Source organism: Motacilla alba, chromosome 2, assembly GCF_015832195.1.
Source record: "Motacilla alba alba isolate MOTALB_02 chromosome 2, Motacilla_alba_V1.0_pri, whole genome shotgun sequence".
NCBI lineage: Eukaryota > Metazoa > Chordata > Aves > Passeriformes > Motacillidae > Motacilla > Motacilla alba.
This window is the reverse complement of record NC_052017.1, coordinates 135,552,987-135,578,492: the sequence shown is the minus strand read 5'-3', so window position 1 is coordinate 135,578,492 and position 25,506 is coordinate 135,552,987. Positions and strand designations below refer to the sequence as shown.

Genomic DNA, 25,506 nt, shown 5'->3' with positions numbered 1-25,506 from the left:
TGAATTGATGAAAGATTTCTAAAGACTTTTTCTTAGTATTTTTTTTTTAATTTTCCAAGCAGTATGACTTCAGCTGCTCCAAATATTTAATCATCAAATCTTGTTCACAGAAAAGGCTAAAAGTTATTAAAATAGCTGAAATTAGTCTGGGTTTCTGGTTATTCAAAATATTGGAGGAAAGACTACATTACAATCATTGCTGAAAGCTTTTCAACACAAGTTACTGTCCCAAGGAGGAGACGGAATGGTGACATATATTCTGAACAATTCTGTTTTCTATTTGGTTTACTTCTTATGATAAGATTTCAGTACTTTGGAAGGACAATAGCAAAATCTTGAATCTCCATTTGTTAGGACATCTTATTATAAAGTTATATTAATAATAAAGGCATGATTTTTACTGTTAGTCTCTGCATGAGTAAAAAATCTGCTTTCTCAGTCTTCAAGCCTGGCCAATTGTAGGGACCAGGCCTTTCTTTCTCTTGGGGTTTGTGGTTCTTTGGTTTTAGCAGTTTGGGGTTTTTTCCTATGTTTGTCCTCCTCCACTGCATTTTTCCTATTTTGTAGCTTCAAATACCAATAGGAAAATCATCCTAACAGAAAAATTGCAGAAATGCCTCCTCCCTGATGCATGTTTCACTTGTTGGCAGTGAGAGACAGAGAGATCTGGAAACAAATACCATGAAAAGTTAGTGTTACTATCGCCAAGTTTCCATCCTGAACTATTCTGATATATTTCAGGAAAGGAGCTCATTAGGATCAGACTAGGATCAAGGAACTGAAAAAATTTCTTTTACAAAACATCTTCTGCTTATAAACTGGTTCACTGTTAGGCCCTGTTTACATACTTGTAATCCATATTTCTTACTTTTCCTCTTTATTATATTCCTTTGGATATAAGCCAATTCTCTCTCAAGTGAGATTACCTGTATTGACTCAAATATTTGTGCTCACCACTGTGTACACATATACAAACTTCAAAGATACTGGATTTCTCTCAGTTATTTCTATTTAACTTTCTTTGTTTAGAAAACAAATAAAAAGGTCTTTGCAGCCCCCACTATATTTTGCTTTGTGTTTCTTCCATATATATTCCTGACTATGATCTGTTTTACTGAAAAAAAAGGGGGGGTGGGGGAGGTGTTAGCCATTTGCTGTTTGTATCCAGTTGTTTATATATTGTAATTTTAAAAGAAATTTTCTAGTTGAATTTTAGATAGAGATGAAATACATCTGCTCTGATAATATGAGTAAATTTCAGGAAAATGTGAATAAATTTTCTGAGAGGGAAAAAAACCAAGTTTGGAAGTTGAAAGTTGCACATATTTTGAGGCAAAAAAATAATCCCATGTCTTTATAGGAGTTTAGAACTTGAATTTTATTTTGGGAAGTCATTGAGAGACTGTCACAATATGCCTATTTGGTGATACAAAATTACTTTGAGTTGTTACTTAGTGAAGATGTTGAATTTCTGGTTTTGGAGGCCATCATGGAAACAATTGAAGGATGACAGTCCTATTGTTTCTGAGAGGTAGCACCTAGTGTATGTCAGTAAGACAGGAAACTGGAGGAGGACCATATAATTTGATGATTACAAGGGATGAATAGCAAAAGAAGGAATGGAAAGAGTAGGAAAAGTAGTGTGTGTATATAAATATATGTATGGATACATATACCTATATTTTGTGAAAGGGTAAAGCCTCCCTGAAACCAACACTTGGCTAATGAGACTTGCCCAACTCTAACTGATTATATGAGAGTTGCATGAGAAGAAAAAGGCAAACATCAACTTTGTTATTTACATGGGGTGAGACCATGCAATAGCACTGGTCTGACAGAGCACCTGTACCACATCTGTCCAGGTTTTGTAAGTGTTTGGGATGATGTCAGAGCAATGTGGTTCTCTTGTTGGGACTATCACACCTCAAGTTCCACTCTAACAGTGTATGTATTAAATGTAACTTTAGATGGAATACTCTGCTTTTTGTCTCGATACTTGAGGCCTGGAGAGACCAAAATACATGTAATGGTGAACGCCCACTTTGCACTGTTTAGAAGTTATAATAGGCAATCAGAAATAGGCTTCTAAAAAGCCTGTGTTTTGTAAGGTTTCTCATTATTGAATCACCAAGTCAAACTTTTGTTTCTCCAAGCCATCTGTTTCTCCTGTTCTCATCCTCCTTTCTCCTATTCCCATTTTCTGTAAAGGACTGTAGATCCTGAAATGACAAGCTGATTGCAATGCAAGATTTGCTTTCTCCAAAAACAAAAATGTTTCTCATTTAGGTCTTGAAACCCTCCCTAGGTTTTGACTTCACCTTTCAGTTATAGACTCAGACAGACTGGCAATACATCTGTTGCCAGACTGGCAACTGATAAGAGGTCCTATTTACTATAAGGATCATATTGATGAAGTCCTGTTTCTCATATTTACTGCCATCAAATGGCTGGAACATTTTCACTTTTTCCTTTCACAAGTTCCCTTTATATAATTTTTGATGATTTTGACTATGAAGGATTATTTTCATGTTTTCTCCAGTTTTTTTTTTGTTTTGTTTTGTTTTTTTGGTGTTTTTTTTTTTTCTTTTGTTTGTTTTAGGGTTTTTTTTGGTTTTTTTTTTTTTTTTTGCATTCCACTGGGAGTTCTTTCAGGTTTGCCTACAAATGAAAAGAAAAATAATTACTCAAATATTAATTTCATCCATATGATTCAGTAAACTGAAGTGATAGTTTGTTTCAGATGAATGAAGTGATTAATCATCTGATCTAAAAATTAACGTAGAAAGCTGTTGTACTTTTAATTAGTAGCTCTAAAATAGCTGAGAGGTGTCTGAAGAAACAGAGCTTTTTCAAAGTGACTTTACCATTAAATCTAGAATCCTTATTACATAATTAATTAATAATTTGGGCACCTTACTTAAATACCTCATTAGCCCATTTCATGGTCCCTTGCTACATTTTTTTTTATTTTCTTATATTTAAAAGTCAGTTCTTCCCAGAACTATAATGAAGGGATTTGAAAAATGCGATTAATATGAACTTCATGTAATTTGTGTTTCTATAGATAATAGTTTTATGAATGATTTTGTTATTGCCATCACAAGAGTCATCAACAAACCCAATATTTCTTGATCTGTTTTCTCTTTGGGTATCCCCTCTGTTATATACAGGCTACGGTTAAGATCTACAGAAAAACAACAAAAAATTGCAGGTGTTTCCTTTCTCCTTCAGTTCAGAAACTGTAATACAAAAATTAGCAGTAAACAAAATTCAGATGTTTTACTTCTACCAGATTTTTTTCTTGCCAGATAATCTTACTTAGACAGTCATATGCTATGAAAGTGTGATTGTGGTTTGTTTTCTCAAAGCATGTAAACAATTGTGTAAGAACACAATGAAGCAGGATTGGAAAATGCTGCCCATGTTCAAGATTACCAAAATTTTCACATTTCTGTGGTTCAGAACACTTTTGTAGTAGCAGGGCAATAGCCTCCTACTTACTGTCTGCATTGTCTGACCTCTTCCACTCATTTTTCTCAATAAAATGGACCGATGAAGTGATGGATCATGCAGTGTGCACAACTGGTCTCAGAATGTTATTATCTGAGTAGTACCTTCTTCACGATAAAGTACATGTCACTAGTTGTTAGCTGTACAGTCTTGGATTCTTTTCATGTTCACATACTATTTTGTAAGAGACTAAAGAAAAAAACTCTTTAGGTTACAATTATTGGGCCCAAATAAAAAGCATTCCACCTAATTGTCTTGTTCCTTTCAGTGAATCGAGAGTACTTGCACATTATAACAGTGTTTTATTTAGAAGAAGAAAAATAATATCATTAATTGTACTTTCATTTTTTTCTCACTACTATATTGCTCTCTGATGTACTTTCAGAGAAGTGAACACAATTTTGTCTCCCTTGCTATTCCCCTCAGAGTAGATTTGAAGCCAGAAATTTAAAATGTACAAAACAGTTAATTTTGATTTAGCAGCTAGGTCTGCAGCTTTGACTAGTGCTTTGGTAAAATCTCAGAAAACACAGCCTGTGCAAAGTAGATGTGAAACATAATTCTCTCATTCTTTTGCTTTTATTTAGGTTTATACCATTAATCACTGATGGATCTGTTAGGCATTATCATAGATTTAAAATGTGTTGTGTTATATACCACACAAATACCTAATTAAAAAGCATTACTAGTGACCAAAGACCTACTTTAGTTTTTAAAAAAGACTGCATATAGGACTGACATAATGTAGGAAAATGTCTCCACACCTTCATTAAAGCATTTCAGTAGGATGTTTTGAAACTAGTGTACTTTTATATCAAAAAATATATTGCTTTATTTATTAGTAGGCTTTCCTCATGAAGCTTTTATTCAAACTAAATTTCTGATTCTCACTCTAGTCAGTGCTCCAGGTCTGTTAGCTCACTCTCAGTCTATTAAATAAAACATAATTACTGCCTAGGGCTAGCTGTATTTAATTTTTTTTTCAAACTGTTCCACTTCAGCTGCATTATCACTTCAACCCTCTTTCGCTAGTTTAGAAACTACATTGGCAACATATGAGAGGTATATTTTTCATGTGAGACATTGAGGATGACATTCTTTCAAAAATTTAAAAAAATCAAAATTGTAGGTCAAGCAAGTTTCACAGTGTCGTGATTTGGGAAGTTTAGTCCAATTTAGTGTTCCCACTAAAACCATACTGCCACTTCCTACCCCATCCCCCTTCCCTCTTGAGGGTGACTGGAGATAAGAACTGGAGGCTCAAAAGATCACGGTTTGAGATAAGAACAATTTACTGTAAACAGCAATGAGATAAGAATAAGACCAGTAACAGAAACAGTATTAATGACAAAGGACATAAGAAAAGAAACAATTCACATGGAAAAGAAGCCAGATGATAATAGACAGGACCAGATGGCTCTCTCTCTGCCAGGCTTGCAGGATCTGAAGGAACCCCTTCTTCTCAAAGAGCCTTCCTTCCCCCAGCCTCTGACAATCACATGAGGTGGTAAAGAAAAACCTCCTGTCCTGGCCATGCTCCTCCGGGCTACTGCAGAATGTAACCCTGTCCTGGCTGAAACCAGAACACACTGGAACAGAGGCCTTTTCTCTTTTTAAATGTGGTCCTACATTTCCTTCCTTTCAGCAAAAATATTTTAGTGGGTAAGACAAAATGAGATAAATTCAACATCTCAGATATAAAAAACATAAATCTGAACAGTATTAAAGGAGTTAAAATTATAAGATACATTTTTTTGTCCATAGGGATAAATAAATCTGTTACCTTTTTAAACAAATGATAATAGTAGGTGTTTGAATTTCAGTTGAGTAAAATCAAAACAAATCAATATAGAGAAAAGAAAGTTGTAAGTTTGATGCTTTCTTCAAGGTTTCTGTGATAGCAGATGTACGCAATAGTAATTTTTAAATTATTGGAAACAATATACTCTGTAATTATTAATATAAAATAACATGATATAACTAGCAATAAATTTTTAAAAATTCTGTTTTAACTCTTTTCCCTCTACTATTGTGTTGTTGCAGATCCTGAAAGAGCTTTACATGTATGCATCATGATTCAGGCCAGGAGAGAGGGATGAGAGTTGCAGAAGGGGAGAAGAAAGGGAGGCAGAGGTTTGAAGCCAGAGGAGAATGATCATTTATTTAGTGTAATAAGCTCTGCTGATTTCAGAAGAAAGCAGGAAATGTGTTAAATAGGAGAGTTCAGTCCTCTTCCAGCTCCAGGAAAAGTCCTAAATCTCACATTTTTTTTTTGTGGAATTGCGTTCATTTGTGGGGAAATATGCACGTAAGATTTTTTTCTGTGCAGTTTAACATCACTTCCTCATGCTAATCTTCTAGGGTTAATAACTGCCCCATCTTCTGTCTCCAAATTTATTCTTACTGTCTTTTTTATACATTCAGATAAATATTTCCTTTTCTCAAATATGAGAAATCAGCAGATCCCATCTCCTTCTTCCTCTCCCAGTCTGAGAATGCAGGAATACAGTAACAGGAGAAACGACAAATCATCATGTTTCTGTTCAACAAACATTAGTAAGAACTAGTATGTATTCCAATTAATTCACCTTATTCAAGTACAGTTAACTGGCACATCTTTGTGTGGTTTGGAATACCTCCATGACTTTTATGTTAATCACTCATAATTATTTGCTAATAGAAGTAAATTTGTGCTATACATATGATGTTGAAATAGAATTTTGTTATATTTGAGGACTTTTGTAGGTTTGTCTTGTATGGTCATGCTTCTTTACACTGGGAAACTTGTGTAAAGTTTCTCTAGCTTATCTACAGTTCAGTTGCTATAGAAAATGTGTATATGTATGTAAATATTTATCTGTGATATATAGATATATAGATATAGATATAGATATAGATATAGATAGATAGATAGATAGATAGATAGATCGATCTATATATGGGGGCATTCCTTTTACCTACTGGCAGCTTTAGCATTTTTCAGTTATATCATTATTCACTTTAGTTTTATACCTGATTATGTTTAGTAACATTAATACATCAAGTCCATTTAGTTTCATTGCTCAGTCTCTCGGCACCTCTCTGTCCTTAACTCGTGCCAGGAAGAATATCCCTTTCAATGGTTTACACATAAACCCCTCTCTAGCCTTATTTTGATATCTAGCCTGTAGTACACCCAAGAGGCTCATACAGATGGAATTAATTTTTACTTCTTCCAAGGTCAGGAACACTAGACAACTGTTTCATTCTGTTGCTTTGTAATGATTTAGGATTTACACAACAAGATACTATTAGAAGAGACTCTACTTTGTATTCACAAACAATGAATAATTTTCCTGTTACAGCATATGATAAGAAGTGTCAACCATTACAGAGAAATGCAACTGATATCACTAAAGATCACTGTTACAGACACAGACTAGACTGAATGTATTAGCAGGAACTGGCAGACAACCAAATGTTTGGAAATGTAAGAGGAGAAACATTTTTTTTAAAAAAATTATATTTCTGCTACTATTTTAATTTAGAAATTATAGTAGCAGTGCTAACTCAGACATAGTAAGTGTTATGTCAAACTGAAGTATTGCACTGAACAGTAAAAAATCAAATATTCTAATTCTTTTATGTGAGCTGGTCAAAATTAATTTAGGTTTCCTCACTGAAAGCAGTATTCCTACCCATGAATTCTCTAAGATCATCTCTTTAGGGTGTCTTCTTTCAGTCTTTTCCTCCAAAAAGTTCTCAGAGATTATTGAACTGCCTCTCTTTGAAAAGCCCAACAAACACTCAAATTATCCTGCAGCTTTACTGGACATTTTTCTCAGCAGAAGAGGGCAAATATCTGTTTATTTGGTGTCTACATGAATATAATTTATTTTTAAAATACTGAGTCAGTCTGTCATTTGTATTTCTAGTTCAATGCATCACAGTGTATTGCTGATTCATCCTAAATATAATGGAAAAATTAATAATTTTTTTCTTATCTCCTGTTTGTTTCAAAGTTAAATACTTAAATGAAAAGAGCCATTTAAAGAGAAAGGCTATGCTCCTGTAGGAGGGGCAGATATAAATTGCAACAGTAGGTAGACTGACTTTTTTAACATTATAGTAAAAGTGATTTTTCTGCTTTTATCATAGATTAAAACAGCAAAGGGTCATAATAAGCCTTTGAACTGGATAATCTCTGAGTTTGTTATATATAACTTCCATGATTAAGCTATGTTATGCAAAACTCTTGGCTTGCAGAGCTACTTCATATAAATAATGTATGCACCTTAACTTTAAAATATTTCTAGATGCAGACATTCTGATATTCATTTATGCGTTTATTTTTTTCATGGCTACTCCATGGCTGGTTTGAGATGTCTTGAAAGTGACATAGTGACATCCAAAGGAAATTGTAGAAGTGAAAAATTCAAATAATGTACAATTTTGTACCAAAAAAAAACCCCAAAAAACCAAAAAACCCAAAACTTCTCTTCCTAAAAATATTTTAAAAAATCTGTAACTTCTGCAAAGAAAATGGGTTGAAAGTGATTGTCATCATACTAGGGTAGTCAAATCTTAATGCAAGTGCTTATTTTGTGAGGAATTCCTCTCTTTCTTATGAGACTGGGCACAAGGTTTTTCCTATCAGTTGATCATTTGATTGATGACACTCACATGATCAACTGTAAGGACTTACTGAGTCTTTCTCATTGACAGAAAACAGTAGTTTTCTGCTTCCTGGTGTTATGCCTGAATCCTGTTTATTTAAAGCATAGATGTTCTCTATTGTCATTTATCATTTGTCTGACTGACCATGAACTACCACTTAGCACAGTGAATGGGGTTTCCAGACTTGGGAGTTAAGATGCATGAGAAATTTGCATTTCTTGTTATCCTTATCATTCTTCCTTGTTATCCTTAATCACCATAGATACAATTTCTCTAGTGAGAGATTTCTTGGTTTTTTTAAGAAGTTTCTCAAAAATGTGGACTTCTTCCTCTTTTTTATTTACTTTCCCAAAAAAGAATTAAATATTATATTGTAATTTCCTGAAAGGAGTTCACAGGAAAAAAAAATCAAGCTAAATCATAAGCAAAGAGAGCATATCATTAGTGAACCAGACATAGAAACAGATTTTTATGGGTTTTTTTCACTGTGAAATAATTTTTTTATGTTTTATTTGTTCATGTTGTGAACAAAACTCTGTTTTGGAAATATTATTTAGACTGATTACAGAAAAGTTTTTGAAACTGTGAGAAGTTAACTACTACAGAGTAACCTCAAATTCTAAGACCTCTAGATCTAAAATTAGACCTATTTTATACCACAAGTTGTAGACACTTGAACACCTTAATTTTTCATTCACAGTTAGAAGAAACTTCTTTTCAATATATTCGGGGAAATTATCTAAACTACCATTTTATATCACAATTTTAAATTCTCTTTCTTAACAAATAAGTTGATTTATCTGGGTCTTTTGTTTGTTAGGATTTTGCTCAGTTCTTCCAACTAATTTGGTGCTAGAGAAACAGTGAAGTTACTGTAGAAAATAAGGGCCATGATATAGCCCATATATGTCTTTTCCAGACTGAAATAGATTCTGATTGGAGACATAAAAACTGTAAAGGTAATTTGGGTTCTAATATAGTTAATAGGGCTGATTTTCATATTTCCTTGTCAGTTACTAAGACCAATCATTATAAATGCTGATTCAGCCTTTAAACAAATGCCTAAAGTCTCACCAGCAGGGCATATATGAATTGCACATTTCAGTTTCTGTAATAAAAATGCTCAAACCATGTTAGTCCTTCTGGTGTTTTTTTAGAGGCATGTGAACTACAACAGTAGTGGACTTGATTTTACACTAAAGCTTACTGATTTCAGTAAATCATTAGGCACACAAAATATCCCTAAAAGGGAAAATCCAGGGTAAAGAATTATCATCTTGTTTCATCGTTATCAATGCAAGTTGTTAAGACTATTTCTTTATATCCAATAGCTGGCATAATATATAAAATAAATATATTTTTTCCAGGTAAATACTACTTGATGAGTACTAGCATTAATGACAATTGCATGCTACTTGCTTGAATTTTGAGTTAGTTTTAACTCTTTACTGGGTCAGTGTTGTGGGTTGGCCTTGGCTGGATGCTGGGTCTCACCAAGACACTATATAAGTCCCCTTCCCAGCAGACCAAGTAGAGACAATAAGATGGAAAAAAGCTAGCAGGTTTAAAGCAAAAAAGAGGTCAAGCAAAACTTTGTCTGTGCATAAATAAAGTGAACAGTTAATCTCCACTTCCCATCAGAGAGCAATGTTCAGGCTCTTCCCAGGAAGCAGGACCTCAGCACAGCTAGCAGTTGCTCCAGAAGGCAAACGCTGTAGGATAAAAAATACCCCTCATTCCTCCTCTTTCCCTTAGCTTTTATATCTGTGCAACCATCATATGATATGTAATATCTCTTTGGTTAATTTTGGTCAGCTGTCCTGGTTCTGTCCCTTCCCCCAGGATCTTGCCCACTCCCAACCCCTGTTAATACCGTTCCAGCTACCAATGCAAAACACGGCACCGTGAGGGCTGCTAAAGAAAAATGAACTCTATCTCAGTCAGACCCAATACAGTGAGAAATGTGAGCAATTCAGGGGTCTCTTTTGGAAGACTCTGATTGTACATGACCCTGGAGAGATGAGAAGTCCAGGAAGTATATTTAATTTTCAGGGATCACTACTTCAAGAAAGTAATGGTTCATGCCAATGATCAGACTATCAAACAAAGACCCTGCACAGATGAACAAGGAACTGCTGATAAAACTTGAACATAAAAAAAAAGAAAAATACTAGGGGTTGAAGCAAGGTCAGATGTTTGAGGAGGAATACAAACATGAATACACTGAAAAGATGAGGTTAGGAAAGTCAAAATCCATGTAGAATTGAATCTGGGGCGAAGTCTCTGAAGAAAAATAAATTCAGAGAAACATGAATTAATAGATTTCTTCTTAACTACAGTCTTTGCCAGTAAACCAATCTTGAACAATCCCAGAACCCTGAGACCAGCAGAAAAGTCTAGAGTAAGGATGACCTAGAGGAGGACTAGGAGCACTTAGACAAACTGGGCAAGCCCATGGGACATGATGGGTGCATGGGAGATCAGTTACCCTTGGAAGGTTGTGACAGCTGAGGGAGGTACCCAAGGGATGGAAAAAGACAACAACATTCTTATCTTCAGGAAAAGCAAGGAGAAGGATTGAGGGAAATAAAAGCCAGGTTGACTCACCTCTGTACCTGAATAGTCCTGGTCACCTTCTACAGATACTGGAGATGAGCAAGATAATTAAAAGTAGAGAGTTGGCACTGTGCAGCCAAAAGAAAGAAGGGCAAGGCAGGGAAAGGCAAGGCAAGGCAAGGGATAAAAACTGTAAGGGAGGCAGAATGCTGGGTCAGGTTGCTCAAAGAGGTTGTGGGTTCTCTATCCCCAGAGAAATTCAAAACCTGATTATACATGGACCAGAGCAATCTGGCCATCCTGTCTGAAAAAGGACAGTACCAGATAATTGTCAAAGGCTTCTAGTCTCAGTTATTTTCTAATTTTGTGATAAGAATTATACTTAGTTCATAATCTAATACTATTTAAATTATACTGGTATTTTTTTAAACAGGCAGATGTAAATTCTATACATATTTATTCTTACTCTAAAAATGAAACTAAAACTTCTTTGATGAAATTTTTTAACTACCAAACTATTTTTGGCCAATTCCATCTGTTGTTAGATGCTTTCCAAACTCATTGAAAGTGTCCAGATGTTACAGTGATGAAGGCCATAGAAACATCTAGATATGTAGAGGCATGGAAAGTCTGCTTATCTAGCTCTTGCCTGTTTAAAAGGGAGGTTTTTTGTGCTGACATAATTTGAATTAATGTATTCCCTCACTGTCCTAAATTATTGGCAGTATTAACATTACAGTTTTCCTGGAATTTTCAAATTTTAAAAAAATCACACAAATGGAAATGCATAAAAAAGACCTTAAAAATGTATTTTGTTTTTTTTAAGAAGTGCATAAATCATTAACTATCAAAATTTCAAGAGAAAGTGTTTTTTGAACAACCTTGCATTGTTTATCTTGTAAAATAAAAGATAACTAAATGTGTAAATAAAATATTAAACCACAAAACACAGGGAAAAATGTATTTTATTTTTAAATAGTGTTGCTGTAAAACATTGAAGGCCAAGATGAGTATAAATTCAGAAATAATTTACTCAACTTTAGATGTCAAAAGTCTAAAGGACATCTTTGGACAGATGGCTTTCAGTTGACAGGGGATAGCAGATGATTAAGTCATTATTCAGAGAATGCTTATCCATCCATCATTAGAGAAAAAAAAAAGCCATATCCAAATTCGTCAGTTGAAGCAATTTGATCTTTATTTGAACCAGACAATAGTTTTCAATTATCTGTTTCCCAAGGGCAGACTATACTGGGTACTTACATAATATTTTATCAACATTTGCTAATTTAAAAGGTGGTTTGCACTGGCTACAAATATGTTGGTTATTATTTAATTTTAAGAAAATTCTTTTTAAAAACTAGAAAATAAAAGAATGAACATATGCCAAATGGAGTAGACAATAAATAGAGCACCAGAAAACACAGGAGTACGGAACTGTTCTTTTTCTAATAATCTGAATTTCCTTTCTCATGACATTATGTCAACTAGTCAGGTATCAGTCACTATACCTTTCAACATTTTACAGTTTAATTAATAAAAATAAAGTATCCTGTCACACAAAAAGGAAGGAACAGGACCTAGATTATTTCTTCCTGAGTGGCTGCAGCATATTCCTGCTTAATTTGAGAAAGCAGCTTGACTCATGTAAATCACTCATAAAGGGCTCAAAACCCCTTACTTGAGCTTTCTGCTGTTCCATGGTAATCCCATTCTGGCAGTAATTCCTCTTTGTCACTTCTTTTGATGTCTCAGCCACCTCAAGTCTCTTTTAAATATATTTTATCTCAAGTCAATGAAAACTTTTGGTTATGTTCTTATATTTTTGTATTTTATTAGGAAATGCACAAATGATAAAAAAAACAAAGTTACCAAAAATTATATGTGGACCTTCCTCATTACAAAGTGGCTGATTTCAGGTCATGTATTAGTTCCCTTTCTTCACTTTTAGATCAAAGGGTTCACAGGACAAAGCTACAGGCAAAACCAATATTGAAATACTTACAAAATATACAAAAAGACCTTGGAATTTGACTCAATATATGGTAAAATTGTTGGTAAATATTTAATTTATTTATTTCCTAACCCATTAAAATACAAATATAGCTTAAAAATTCCATTTTTAAAGTTTTCCTAGGATACAGCTCTTGAATTTTCTACAGATAGTTTGAAACTTAATTCAAAATGGGAAATAGCAGTGGAAGTCACAAGGAACTTTTCCTGTCTCAATGGCAAAATGAAATTCCCTGGGTATGAAAAAAGGTTTGATAAAAGTCAAAATATGACAGAAAAAATTAACTGGATTAAAAGCTTGTTAGTTGTCTCTAGCAACACCAAGAGAAGACTTGAATCCAGACAAATATTATTTTGAAAATCAGCAGACCTATGAAAAACATCAATGATTAATTTCCTGGAAATTGAAGGAGAAATTATGGAGATAATTCAGCATATCTCTTATGGTTCCTCGTAAAATATGGACAAGAATCTTTAGAAGTGTCTCAGAAAAACTTCTGCTTCAAATTTTTATAAGTATAACATTCAATCTTTTCCTTCAAAAAGAGGCTTTTAAAAACTGAAACAAATATACCATAGATCATGAGTAAGGAACATGGAACTGCCTAAAAAAAACAAACAAACAAAAAAACCAGTCAAAAAAAGTCAACCATTTGAAGACAATTCAGTTTTAATATACAATTTTTAAAGCTTTAAGGGTGTATAATTAATTGAAAGAATTGGAGGTGAGAGCTTCATCTTCTATAACTAAAACTACCAAATGAAGATACTGCAGAACTTTTGACAGACAAATAGAACCTAGTAGGAACACATTGGAATATTTATTCCAAAATGTCTAACCTGGATAATGAACAAGAAATGCTTCAGTTTCTCTTTTTAGGTCTTCCAGTACATAAAAATATCTGACTGCTTCCACCTTTATACATGTGTAGTACCTAAGTAATTTTTCCCTCCATTGCTTATAGTATTAGATATAAATGTTTTCTAGGTACTAGGGTCAGAACTAACACAAAAATTTCTTTCTTTTTTTCTTTTTTTTTTTTTTTCACTGATTACTTGTATTGAAAGGGAAAGCACTTTTAATTCAAATGGGATATGCAAACCTTTGAACTTTAATGCATAAATAGGTCTTGCACTGAGTTGCTCTACTAGAATAAATTTAAAAATTAGGATTTTTGTGATTCAGTAGATGTATTGTTTGCTGCCTTCAATCAGTTTCTCATTTATTTCACAAAAGTAAAGATATATGGAATGTTACTATTCTTAAAAAAAAAAGGGAAAAATTCAAAGCTAAGTAAAAGTTACAGAGGGTTTTCCACAAAATTAATTAATAAAGCACAGTCTGTAATAATATGACTGGAATTATAAAGCAGAAAATTGCACTGAGGACTTAGATGTGTGGTGGAGGGCACAAAATTTGAAAGTAGAAAATAATTCAATAGCAGAAAAATTTTGTTCCATAATTATTAGAATCTTTTAATGATTATATGTATATGTATGGCTTTTGTACCTTCATTGTCTCTTTTAGATGTACTTTCATCCTTTTACTGTACTTTTAATGGTTCTGAAAAATAACCTACATTCAGCACCAGGACAGGTGATGTAGTTATTTTTAAAACCATACATTAATATATATTTTGTTCTCTCTCTTTTGTTTTTTCCCCTTTCTTATTCTATTCCGTGTGTTTGGCTTTGGTTTTGTTTTTTGTCTTGGCTACTGGCGCCTCTTCCTTCTTTTCCTTTCTATTTGGTCAGTTGTTTTTGGCCAGTTTGTGTTTTTCCAGACGTCACTCCATGATGTTGTGGAAGTATATGATGGCCCAGCTCTTCAGTCATCTTTGTTATCCTCTCTCTCAGGATCTCATTCAGGTATCATTTAATGGAACTCTCAGTATATAGTTACTTTTTTTTAAATGAATCTAGTAAGAAAATGTAGTCCAAAAAAAAAGAGAAAAAGAGGTTTGTCATATTTGCCTAAATTCATTTCAGACAAATATGTGAAGTCTACATTTTGAACTAAGCACTTCAAAATCTTTGGATTGATGAATGAAATGAAGTAAAATTGCTCTTTTTTTGCCTTTTTTTTTCTTTTGATATTTAGCTAATATTTTGGGTATTTCAGATGTCTTACTCTGTGCCTTTATAGCTTTATCTAGTGAGTAATTTGAAATAGGTAGTACATATTTTAAAGGGAAGGAAATCAAGGCATATTTGCACCAAAGTAAAATTAAATAGATTAGTTACATGTTGAGTCTATTTAAAGAGGTAGGGGGTTTGGGATTTTTTTTTTTCTTCCATTTTGGTTTAGGTTTTCTGTGTTATTTTTTGGGGAGGGATGTTTGTTGTGGTGTGGGTATTTGTTGTTGTTTTTGTCGTCATTGGTTTGTTGGTTTGGGGTTTTTTGAGGGGAGTTGTTTGTTTTTGATAAAGGAAAAAAGCAACAAATATTCCTAGTAACTAAGATGAGTTTTAACTCCCCTTTTGTAGAATGACATAATACTGTCAACATAAAATATTAAAAGTGCATGTATCTTGCAAAGTTTACTGAAGCAGAACAGGGTTTGGAGAGTATTATTTCTAGCTGCAAAGATGTTGACAGGTGTTTTCTTTACTAAAAAGTGGCTATGATAAGTTTGTATAATTTTCATTGTTTGAGTAGGTGAATCCCTTCCACTGAGCTCGGGGAACCAGATCACAGTCAGATTTACCTCAGTTGGACCAGTAACAGCTAAAGGATTTCATTTTGTTTATCAAGGTGAGAAAACCGAGGGAAATGTGTACTTTATTCTGTTCATCATAGTTTGTAAATCATCAGAGAGTAACAGACTGAGAATAAAGAGGAAACTAATAGCATTTTAACAATAGAAAAAGTGTCACTATTTCTACATGTGTTGAAAAATGTTTGAAACTATTCTTTTATCTGTATTTTAAAGCTGAGATCAAATACTTAAGAAACATAAGAGGGGCTCCAAATTTAAGAAGACAGTTTTACAAAACTGCTGTTTGTGTTTGGTAATCTGATTGACAAATGTTAGATCCATCTGGGTGCTCTAACTGGTTTATCTCTCAATTTAAATATGAATAGCTGTAAATGTTATTACCTGTGGGTTAAAAATGATCTTACTGTTATTAAGATTATTTTCTTGGCTTACATTATTTGCCTTTTTATGGGTCAAATGGGAAATTTTTATATACCAGCACTTGCAACTGCAATTCACTCTTTCATTACACATAAATCCTCTTCTGACAGTCAGAACCCACATTTAGAAATCCACATGAATAAATGTAAATATCTGACACAAAATTTTATTTTGAAACCCTGTATTAGTTGAGTATCTCATGGTAGTATTTCTTATAAGTGTCATTTTAGAAAGGTTTCCATGTGGATTTTATGCATTACTTCCAATCTTGGCAAGGATATCAGTGCTATGCTCTCCTAAATAGCAACTCAGACATCAAAAGTGAGCAATCTCTATTGTGAAGATTTATTTGGGGATTATGGAAATGTTCACATCTGGGAAATAGCTGAAACTTTTTTCCAGACATTTTAAATGTTTATGATTCAATATCTGTATTCCCTCACCAAATCAAAAATTAGGAATCCACAATTGTTTGTATGTTCACAGCTGTTCCAAGAACAAGTGCAACACAGTGTAGCTCTGTACCTGAACCAAGATTTGGAAAAAGGATTGGAAATGAATTTGCAGTTGGTTCACTGGTTCTTTTTGAGTGCAATCCAGGCTATATTCTCCATGGGTCAACAGCAATTAGATGTGATACAGTACCAAATGCATTGGCACAATGGAATGATTCACTCCCTACATGTATTGGTGAGTTCTAAGGCTTTTTAATATAAATAGTTGCTGCTTAAAGTATAGACTATTTTCCTGTTGAATCTGTTTATTCTTTGTCATTGATATAGTATTTTATTCTTGCTTACTTTAATTTCCTTTCTTTTTTATTCAAGGTTAAGTTTTATTCTCCTTTCTATTCTATTTTTATTCTAACCTTGCTGTGAACTTTCACAAGTTTCATGAACATGTTCTGCTGCCATAATTAATGTGATAGCTTCTCTTACATTAACATCCCTGGAAGTTCATGGATATCCCTCTTTAATCAAGAATCAGAAATATAAGTTTGTGCCCTGACTTCTTGCAAGACTAAGATGCTTTTACACAAAAAGACATCTTGTGGATGTCTAACAAGATATTGCAAGCTATTAGGAAGAACACTATTATATTCAAGATTTAGAAATAGTTACATTAATATTTTGTTACTTGTCAGGAAAAGGCCAGTAGCTTTTCAGATCAGAAAACATACTTTTTCTGGTTCTAGTCACTTTGAGATGAAATGCTCAAAATTAAATTTTTAAAGTGCATCCATTGATATTTATGAACTGACTCGGACCAACTTAGAATCTAGTAATTGTAATGAAATTCCCCACTTTACTTTTCCTGATAGGGAACATAATTTTTTAATAAAAGATATCATAACCCATTGCAAAAATGGCATTATGGTACTGACTCCAGCAGAATACAGAAACAGAGGTTTATGTGAGTAGATGAAAAGAAAATAAAGAACATATTTTCATTAGGGTGATGTTTCATCTGCCATGCTAAACAGCTGATGGTGCCCAGTAGAGTATATGTGGTTTTTAGTAAATGATAAGATTATCTCCAAAATATCAAAATCCTGATAGAGATCAAGGCTAAGTATCAGTGGGGTACTATTGATAAAATATGATTAATCAAGTTTTAAACAAATAATGTTGATTTGGACTGTTTCAGGCATAGCAATGCCCCCACAATTTTTATATAAATAAGAAGGTGAAGTATATAGCTATATCTCATTTAGTCTCATAGATTACAGTTTAATCAGTAGAATTGTACTACTTTTCCCCTTGAATTATATTCCATTTATTTTTTTCAGTAATAACAACTTGACAAAGTGTTAAAATCATTCTTTTGGACATTGCTCACGATATATTATTGCTATTTTAATACATTATTTAGTCTATGAAGAGAAAGCTATCTGTCTCTAGACAGGCTAAATTAAGGAAGGGCTACAGGCCACCTTCTGAGTGGAAATTCCTGTGTCAATAAAGGTGATAAAACACCTATGAGATGAAAATTACATTAAACTAAACCAGTTTAATAATTAAAGTGGTAGATGTGACCATATTAAATTGCCTTAATTCTAGTGAATGTTTTAATATTATGTATTCAGATCATAGACATATAATCATTGAATCATAGAGTCATTAAGGTCAGAAAAGACATACAAGATCATCGAGTCTAACTGTTGATCAAACCTCACCATGTCATCTACAGCACAGCACAAAGTGCCACATCCACTCTTTTCTTGGATGCTTACAGGGATGGTGACTCCACCACTTCCCTGGGCAGCACATTTTAAAGCTTAACCACCCCTCCTGTGAAGACCTTCACCTGATGTCCAATCTGAACCTCCCCTGGCACAGCCTGAAGCAATGGCCTCTTGCCTTACTTGCATGGGAGAAGAGCCCAACCCCCACCTGGCTACAACCTCCTTTCAGATTGTAGAGTGATAAGATCTCCCTGAGCCTTCTCTACTCCAGGCTGAAGAGCCCCAGCTCCCTCAGCCATTCTGATGATGTACTCTCCAGAGCCTTTGCTAGCTTTGTTGCCCCTCTCTGGACTTACTCCAGTACTTCAATGTCTTTCTTGTAGTGTGGGGCCCAAAAATTAACACAGCACTCAAGATGAAGCCTGGCATCAACCATTCAGTATGGTCATCCTTTTATGAGTAATTGTTTAAACACTTTAAGTAGCACTGGCTTTTAATTTATCCATGTAGTTCCAAACAGATTCTATTAATTTTATGCCATGCAATATGTAGCTACAATATTTATTATTAAGATAAGTCTCATTCTATCTATTTTCTAAATCTTCACATTTGCAGCTCCTGAAGTCCCTTCAGAACTTAGTGATGTTGCATAGAAGTGATGCATTAGCTTTTAATGGACTTGATAAACCATCTCATCAATCTTTTCTTTCAACTACAAAAATACCAACGGAATATCTGTATGCAGATTAAGATGTACTATTATTTGTCTGTGTTAAAGCCTCTAATGATATAGACAAGATGCATTCAAGTTGAACATTCAAAAGAGAAATTTGATGTTACTTAATGTGTCTGTCCTGTTTCATGCATAACACTTTTATTAATCTGTGAACAAATGTGATGAATGTAGTCTTACAAGGATCTTGTAAATTCTTTACTGATGCAGTAGATGCACAGACTGTGATGAAATAACTCACACAAGCACAGAACAGTCAAGGAGTTGAGACTGGTGTTATTAATTATTTATAGGGACAATATTAAAAAGAATGAATGAAAGAATATTAGAAAGAAAGAAGAAAATGTTACCTTTTTTGTGACACTTTTTATCTTTTATAGTAATACAATACATATACTTCAATCTAAGCCTTAAAAAATGCTTTATTTTTGTAAGATTATCAGGAGACAATAAAATGGATTTCACTCTGTAAAAGTCAAATAAACAAGGGGAACATTAGCATGATTCTGTCAGGTAGGAAACTGACATAATTCTAATTCTACTCCTTTTTTGGTCAGTTAATAGAAGAGTTTTGAGATATAAAATTTTATTTTCCTGAGGCATATATGTATTTTTTAATGCAGCATCCATTTAAAATGCTTTCATTTTGGTATAAGCTTTTATAATAAGTCTTCTCACTTCTGAAGCTTCATACTTCTTTTCTTGCCTTATGCATTTCCTTTCAGTGCCCTGTGGTGGTATTTTAACAAAGCGCAAAGGGACCATTTTATCTCCTGGTTATCCTGAGCCTTATGACAACAATCTGAATTGTGTGTGGAAGATCACAGTACCAGAGGGAGCTGGAATTCAAGTAAGTTTACTTGCTATTTGCTTGCTATCATCATATTTAAAACTAGTTTTTCTTGTGCAAAAGATGAAAAGATCACCTATCTGTACAATGTTTCTATCTCATTAATGATTCTGAAAATGGACTTTACTGCACATCTTTTTAATTATGCAGTGATTGAAAGTTATAATATTTTTTAAAATCTTAAAATATGTACTTGTAACGTTTCACTTAGAAGAATATCACCATAACTTCCAAAAGTATTTCGACAGATCAGTGACTCCTTATAAGCCAAAGGAAATAGAGAGCCTTCCTAGGAAGTATTTTTTTGCTCTCCCTGGATTTACATATCTCCTTTAATACAGTAAAATTAAGTGAGCTGCTTTCAAGGACAAGTTAGATATGTTCTCCTAGAAACTCTGCTATTTACTCTATGTTTTTGGAAGTTCACTGTAATGTAAAGATGCTTCATTATGTCTCAACATGAGATGGGAATTTATTCTTTTAAATAGTTTCAGAGTTGTTACTTACTTACATAGATTAAGAACCTAGTAGAACACACAGTACGAAAGTATCCATTAAGCTTAGTCATGCATATCTCAAGAGTTCACTGAAGAAATTGACAGAAATCTGGTTATTGCAAAGGCATTTGAGTTTAATAAATTGGAAGTTCTAAGTATCATCTGAGCAAATTCCTAGCAAAATGCACATCAAGAAACCATGATAGCAAGTTTTCTATGTCTATCCTAGTTCAAAGTATAACTGCTGTAGAAAATGAATAAAGAACTCTGTTTATGTAGCAAGAGACTTAATGAAGAAAACCAGAAAAAATCTTGACAGTGCTTTAAAGCTTTTTTTATGAATTTCATTACAGAGTTTTCAATAATATTTAATAGCCTAAATCAGCATTGAGATTGATTTTGAGGAGCACTACTTGATTTAAAGAGTTGACTAGGACAGCTGACAGTTAGGATACATTGTTCTGTGCATTTCTTATACTAGGAAGATAGTTCAGAGGATTTAAATTAGGCAGTAACTGTCCTCCTGACTTAGGCCATCACTGTTGCTTTTTGAAAGTGTTTATCTCTTATCACAGGCTGCATTTTTCAGAATCATTAATGAGGTGATTAAATTACTAACTTTGATTTCATTTTAGGTGTTTAATCTTTGTGATACTCTTTTGCCCCAGAGTTGTAATAAACAAAAAGATATATTTAGTGTCTCCAGGTATTTGAAGCATGCTAACAGCGAGGGCCTCTTCGCTGCTTCACTTACGAAAAAGAAATCCGTTGGCTATAGTATCTGACCAATTCCTACAAATATAGGTACAGTGTTTGAGGCCCCCATCCAAGAAATAGATAGCCAGACTGAACATTTATTTCATGTGGAACAAGGTCCAAGTGATCTATTTCACATAGAAAAATGACTTCATTACTTTGTTTTACTGGAACTGGAGTTTATTTCTTCTATTGAAATTATTCCATTCTGGGGAAAAAAAATGAGGCAAAAGAAGCATTATTCTCTAATTTAATGACTGAGGGACCCTTTCTGAGGGTGGTTGGGATTTCATCATGCCTCTGTCTCTTTTGAAGCTTTTCGGTAAACAGTTAAAACAAACAAAAAGCTAACACTAGAAACTCTCCCCTACTAATCAGGAACAAGAATCTGATATTTCTCTACTTTGTAAGGTGTGATTTCACTATATGAGAGCAGGTATGGCCTCCCTCTTTGCAGTTTATCTCCTTACCACTTTGCATCTCCATATGAGTGGAAGAATATTTTCACCTCTGGAAGAAAGGAAGTGACTATTCTGCCTTTTGTTTGTAGCATGCTAGTGACTGCTTCTCCTCAGTTGAGTTGATGATGAAGGTAATCAAACACAGCAGTTTTCTCTTACCTGGAGGCATAATTTAAAATGGCAAAATAGATGAAGCATCATACATCCCTGTGGGACTAGTTCAGTCCTGAAAAAAATAGACAAAAAAAACCTACATGTATTGAAAATACCATGTTTCATCTTCTCCTCAATGTCCTCCAAACAAGAGAATCATAGTCTACACCCATCTGATTTTCATGGCTGGGTGACTCTTGACAGAGGTAATATGTGGTTGTCACTAAGGGTTACAGGATTTATAGTTTGAATTTGCAATCAAGTAAAAAATAGTTGCCATTTTATTCACTTAATGATGATTTTCCATTCTCTTTGACAAGGGGAGGAAGACAATTTTTCATGACTGAGAGCAACAGAGGCCACAATTTAGAGTCATCTTTGAGCTTGAATAAAGAGAGGAAGAAGTTTATGTTCTTTGCCTCACATTTTTCTTCATAGGTGCAAGTGGTGAGTTTTGCTACAGAACACAACTGGGATTCCTTAGACTTCTACGATGGTGCTGACAACAATGCTCCAAGGCTTGGAAGTTATTCAGGTGACTGAGAAGATTTTACAATAAATGGTTCACAGATTCAACTCTTTACTGTAAACACACAGCTCTTTCTATGTGTGTAAGCATGCTTGAGCAGAGTATGTGTGTTTGTTTCTCCTATATCTAGCAACAGGTAGTATTCTGTTTTAATCAGTCATCACTTAGCAGACTTTCATAAACCTGTACATTTTAAAATGTTAGAAATAAAATAACACTCAGAGGCTTCCAAACTAGACCTTTCTCAATCCATTTTTTTTCTCACACTTGTAGCTGGGTCCAGAAATACAGACTTCAAAAATAGATATCTCTTGATATTGTACATTAAAAAAGGATGCATTCTTTGTCCTTATTTTAAACAAAGAAGACAGTCCTTTTTGCTTTTCTTTTTCTTGTTTTCTTTTGGTTTTTTTCATTATACTAAATACATGTGTATGCTAAGAGATCAGAGGCATTCATATTATATTGATTGTGCTGAAACACAAATAAGTAGTCCATCACATTTCTAAAAACAGTCCAGCAACATATTTTCAGAGCTGCTTGATATATTATTTTGACATACTAAATAAACATAACCTGACTGTTATGTTTAGAATCATTCTGGGGAGGGGATTTGGTCCTGCTTTTAAAAAGACCCTAGTGAATATTTCTCCTTTTGTGGGTAAAAGCAAATAATATAAATTTATATTAGCCTTTCCTTGTCTATTGTTCATGTCTCTGATATTGTGGTGCACTGAAAATGTAATAAAAGTTTTATACGGACAGCTATTTGATAGCATCCATGTTGACAGAATATTATGGAATTGGTTATGTGATCTATCTCCTGCTCCCACCCTCTCCACTGCTCCCACTCTCTCTCTCCCTCCCCCTTTCTCTTTTTCTTTCCTTAATTCTGTTTATATACACACAGACATCACCCTTATGTCTACATTTATGTCACTTTCTGTGCTTTTCAATAATATTTTGAATTCTCTTTTCAGGAACAACCATACCCCCACTTCTAAACAGCACATCAAATAATCTGTACCTCAATTTTCAGTCTGATATCAGTGTTTCAGCTGCTGGATTTCACCTTGAGTATACAGGTAATTCAGAAATGTTCAATTAATAAAGATCACTTGCTGGTTCCAGACATCAGTTCTACCTAAACTGTAGAGGAATATTTAGCATTGCTCATAATGCTACATACTGTAACTTAAAAGTCATTAAAATTCCTCATTTAAATTCAAGTGAACAAATTCAGGCCTGAAACTGTACTATAAGGACTGTGAAATTTAGTTTGTCTTGCTTTCATCCTTAAATTGTTTTTGCTCTCTGAAAAACTCTCTGAACCTACAGCAGACAGAAATAAATGCAGATAGGCTCATGTGGCAATCCTAATCCATTGTGTCCAGTGCAGCCCTGGTCTCTTCTAACAAATGCCACCCCTGCACTCCTTGCCAAAATATACAAATTATGGTCAATACAATAACATATGTAATATACAATATATATGTGTAGGATACAAATACTAGTCACCCTTGGCAAACAGGGGAGAAGGAATAATCTGAAAATAGCACTTGTGCATCTTAAGTGAGAAATGCCTGCAGGTTGGTGAGAACACTGAATTATTTCAAATGGTTTTTATTATTGCTGAGTATACCACCAGTGGAAACAGCTGTAGTTATAAACATGCTTTCTGTCTGAATGACTTTGTCTCAGATGACTGACAGGAATTCTGGCAATCACCAGCTGTGTGGTTCCCTCTGCTTATATTGGTTCTGGTGTCTGATCTGCATAATTGTGTCACAGTTATTTCTTGTCAGTTTTACCATATGCAAATCCCATGCTCTGGTTGTCTGATTAGCCAGTTGGAGAACACAGCCTTGCAAAATTACTGCCTGATCGCTTGTCTATAACTAAACATTAATTATAGGTAGAATTATCCTGCCATTTCCTTGAAATGTGGATAGTCTCTCAGCTGCTTACAACTTCAGATGAGAAAAATACATCAGGAGGTTATGAAAATTAAATAAAATTAGACTGAATCCAGTGAAAGGGAAAATGCACCTTTGTATTCCTACATGTCCAAATAATATGTGTAATATACTGCCCATGTACAACTTCCACCTTAAAAAAAGAAAATATTAACAGTACACTATTTAAAGTATTGTTCTATGTCAAGAACAATAACCAAATATGTGTGTATGGATTTATACAGGGATGTATGTGTGAATCTGAACAAAAACAATGTTTTCTGTGTGAATGTATAAACCCAAAGTTTATGTTGAATATTTGTGATTCAGGAAATAATACTGATGTCTCTCAGTAGATATGCAATTAACCAGTAACTCAGTAAAATATGTTGCTTTGGAAGATAAATGATTAATTTATTTTTCTTCTGTAAGTGATAGAGATATGTGATTAAAACATCATTCAGTCTCTTGTGATTTAATCCAGACAGCAACTAAGCATCATAAAGCTTCTCAATTTTCTCCCCCTGCTCCCAAGTAGGATGGGAAACAGATTTGGAAAAAAAGTCAAATTTGTGGGTTGAGATAAAAACAGTTTAATAGAACGGAAAAGGAAGGGGAAATAATAATGATATGCAAATAAAACAAATAATAACAATAAAAAAATATACAAAACAGATTATGCACAATGCAGTTGTTCACCACCCACTGGCTGATACCTGGCCAGTTCACAAGCAGCAGTCCCCAGCCAGTTTTCTCCTTAGTTTATATGTTGAGCATGGGGTCATATGGAATTTGATCTGTTGGGGTCAGCTGTCCTGAAACCTTATAGTTAGTTGCTTAGTGCAGATTTCAAGTCCTAGGCACCAGCTGTTTCATTGCTTGAATCCATGACTCGTACTCCTCCATTATTCTCCAAGAAAGACATAGTCTCTATTACCTGTGAAAGTTTTAGGATTTTTTTTTTCCATCTGTTGTTCAATTGTTTTTCAAGAAGAGACTATGGAAAATTCTGCATTGAGCTGAATCACGAATTTGGTATGGGAGATTAAGCTAAGGGACAACATTTTGTCATTATTACTAGGAAGAAAGACAACAGAAACTGTGTCTTGTGTATCTTTTGGATTTTTTTCTCTTGCATTTTTCTACAACAAATAGGATGTTTGCTTGCAATTCTAGAACTCACAAAACTGCTGTATTTATGAAGAAATTTGGCCAAAAATTTCTTCCAAAGAAGGAGATACAGAGTTGCTCTCTTCAATTGTCCTGGTCGTATCTGACTCTTAGACAGCAGTTCCTGCTCTAAAAGCTGTAATTATTTGTATAAAGATAGTTAGTAAATGGAAAGTAATGGCCAAATTTTAATGTCAGTGTTTCATTAATTTATTTCATTTCATTGGAGCACATGCTGGCCAAGGACATCATGAGGAGTCAGCTGAATTAAAGTCTTGATCTTTGAAATATTAGGGCATGGTTCCCATGCAGAATCACATCAGTTGAAGATTTTTATTAAGT

At 33.9% G+C, this 25,506-nt stretch overlaps 1 protein-coding gene across 6 annotated transcripts in view; it reads left to right on the top strand.

Moving 5' to 3' along the window:
* CSMD3 (CUB and Sushi multiple domains 3) overlaps positions 1-25,506 on the top strand; it is a 580,220-nt gene that overhangs the window by 449,267 nt on the left and 105,447 nt on the right. For all 6 annotated transcript variants that reach the window (XM_038122727.1, XM_038122755.1, XM_038122747.1 and 3 more), the window contains 6 exons: positions 14,491-14,604; positions 15,395-15,490; positions 16,362-16,565; positions 19,519-19,643; positions 21,949-22,045; positions 23,020-23,124. In XM_038122727.1, coding sequence (XP_037978655.1) covers positions 14,491-14,604; positions 15,395-15,490; positions 16,362-16,565; positions 19,519-19,643; positions 21,949-22,045; positions 23,020-23,124 — 741 coding nt within the window. The remainder of the gene's footprint in view (positions 1-14,490; positions 14,605-15,394; positions 15,491-16,361; positions 16,566-19,518; positions 19,644-21,948; positions 22,046-23,019; positions 23,125-25,506) is intronic.